The 2,055-nt window shown below is 51.5% G+C and overlaps 1 protein-coding gene across 1 annotated transcript in view; it reads right to left on the reverse strand.

Moving 5' to 3' along the window:
- Window positions 1–329, reverse strand: part of Stim2 (stromal interaction molecule 2) — a gene marked incomplete in the record, with an annotated part of 143,506 nt that extends 143,177 nt beyond the window's left edge. The window contains 1 exon segment of the mRNA XM_013518101.1: window positions 1–329. Within this exon segment, the coding sequence (XP_013373555.1) occupies window positions 1–99 (99 nt within the window).
- Window positions 330–2,055: the final 1,726 nt, after the last annotated feature.

The following is a 2,055-nucleotide window of genomic DNA, read 5'->3' on the forward strand; positions in this document are numbered from 1 at the left end:
GGGCCGCCCCCGCCGCCTCAGACGCGGGGTCCCGCCGGGCGCCAGCCCGGTCCCCCCGGCACCGGGGGCCTCCGGAGCTCTGGTCCCGGCTGCGTTCATTGGTTCCGGTTATTTAAAAATAAAAAGGTGGGGGACAGAAAGGTACGGCGTCTTCGGGCCGTGCGCGACACCCGCGCTGCTGCCGCGGCGAGACCGGGATCCGCTGCTCTGGCGCGGCCGCACACCAGCCCCAGCGCCCGCGCCGCCGCCGCGGCGCATCCCCCCGCCCCCTCGGCCCGCGCCCGTCGTAGTACCACGCTCGGCCCGGACGCCTCCCTCCCCTCACACACTCGCTCGCATACCAATCCCCCGCCTCCCTCAGCGGCGCCACCACGCAGGCGCGGGCTTGCCGCACCGCGCATGAGCGACACACAGCCCCGCCCCCGGGGCGTTCCCAGGCGGATGGACGTGTCGAGGGGGGGACAGGGGGACAGAGCGGGGGCTTGTCCCCTCCCCCATTCACGCCCTGCCAGGCGATTGTGGGGGCCATCAGGGACCTCGGCAGAGTACCAACATCCCAGATCGCTTGGGCGATTTACAGCTGTGTAGACGGAATCAAAAATGATTTCATAGGTCAGAGAAGTCCCGTAATCAGAGACAGCGGCGTCCCCAAAACTACAATATTGGAGGTGCTCACAAGTCCAGCTGCGCACAAGAGCAGGTTAACACAGCCTCGCATCTGGTTTACTAGTCAGACACTTCACAAAGCGTTTGGTATGTGCCATTCTGCCGGCCACTGCTCTGAGTCTAATAGCTTTAGAAATATACTTGTTATTCCAGAAGTACACTCATCACTTAGGAAACTAAGTCCCTGGGGTTGCCCTCAAGCTCGCACAGCCAGATGCAGCAGCCAGTGAATAGGACTACTGAAATAATTTGCTGTAACTTTTTACTCTCCTATCTTCAGGCATTATTACCTGAATTCATCACCGCCTTCCCCCATCTCACCCCCTCCAGTCCTGCAGTCTTTGCTGAATCTTTCTAGCCCAAGCATTGCCGACACTTTCTTCTGTTTTTTGGTGGTGGTGCTGGTGGTTGCGGTGCTGAGGGTGGAACGCAGCGCCCCGAGCATGCTAAGCATGCACTGTACCACTGAGCAACACCTCCAGCACTCAAAGTCAACACATTTTTCAATCCACTGCCTTTCAAATATAAAAGAAAGCATTGAATACACACGCGCACACACACACACACACACACACACATGCATTGTCTTTCCCAGGAACACAAAGTTAAGATTTTGTTTAATTTAACCAAGGTGCTGTTTGGGACTACCAGGGGTATGGGGTTTTGATTTTGTTTTTTACTGGTCTGTTCGGTTACTTTTTGAAGTCTAGAGACTGCAATTACACAATCTCCTAAAGAATTTCTTAGGCAGCCTAGCCAAGATACCACAAATATCCTTCATTGTGGAAGGCCAGGTGCACACAGACAAGAATGGACAGTATCTTTGAGACTAATAAATCTACCAACAATTACTTCTTGACAGATTTCTCGGGACATGGTGTTCAGGTGACAGTTCTCTCTAAGGCAACATGGAGTTCCTATTTCCTCTGCTGAAAGGCCCAGCAATAAAGCCATCTATTTGCTGAGTATCCACAACAAGGAGACAATTGTGTAGGACAGCAGGAAAATATTTTTTAAAATAATAGTAACAGGCTCGATTCCTGCTCTCCAGAAGGCATCATTTCATTCACTGTCTATTTACTGAGCACCTGGCATGTTCCAAGCAACAAACTGGGCAGTGGGGATTCAGCAGAGAATAAAAATTAAGTCAGTACTCGGTGAGAGGCTCTAAGACAACTACAGTCCCTGCCTGGGAATCGTACAGTCTTGCTTAGGAGATAAAATTTACAGCCATTAAACAATTAGAGACGAATACAAGGTAGTAGTTAATCAGTTGCTAAAGTGGGTAGTAACTGTAATAGCAACAGCTGTATAAACCATGAACAAATGACTAGGGCCATGCTTCTTAAAACAAAAATGATACAGCATTTTTTTTAAAGATAGGGAGTT

The sequence above is a fragment of the Chinchilla lanigera genome, unplaced genomic scaffold (assembly GCF_000276665.1).
Source record: "Chinchilla lanigera isolate Chin_1 unplaced genomic scaffold, ChiLan1.0 scaffold00042, whole genome shotgun sequence".
NCBI lineage: Eukaryota > Metazoa > Chordata > Mammalia > Rodentia > Chinchillidae > Chinchilla > Chinchilla lanigera.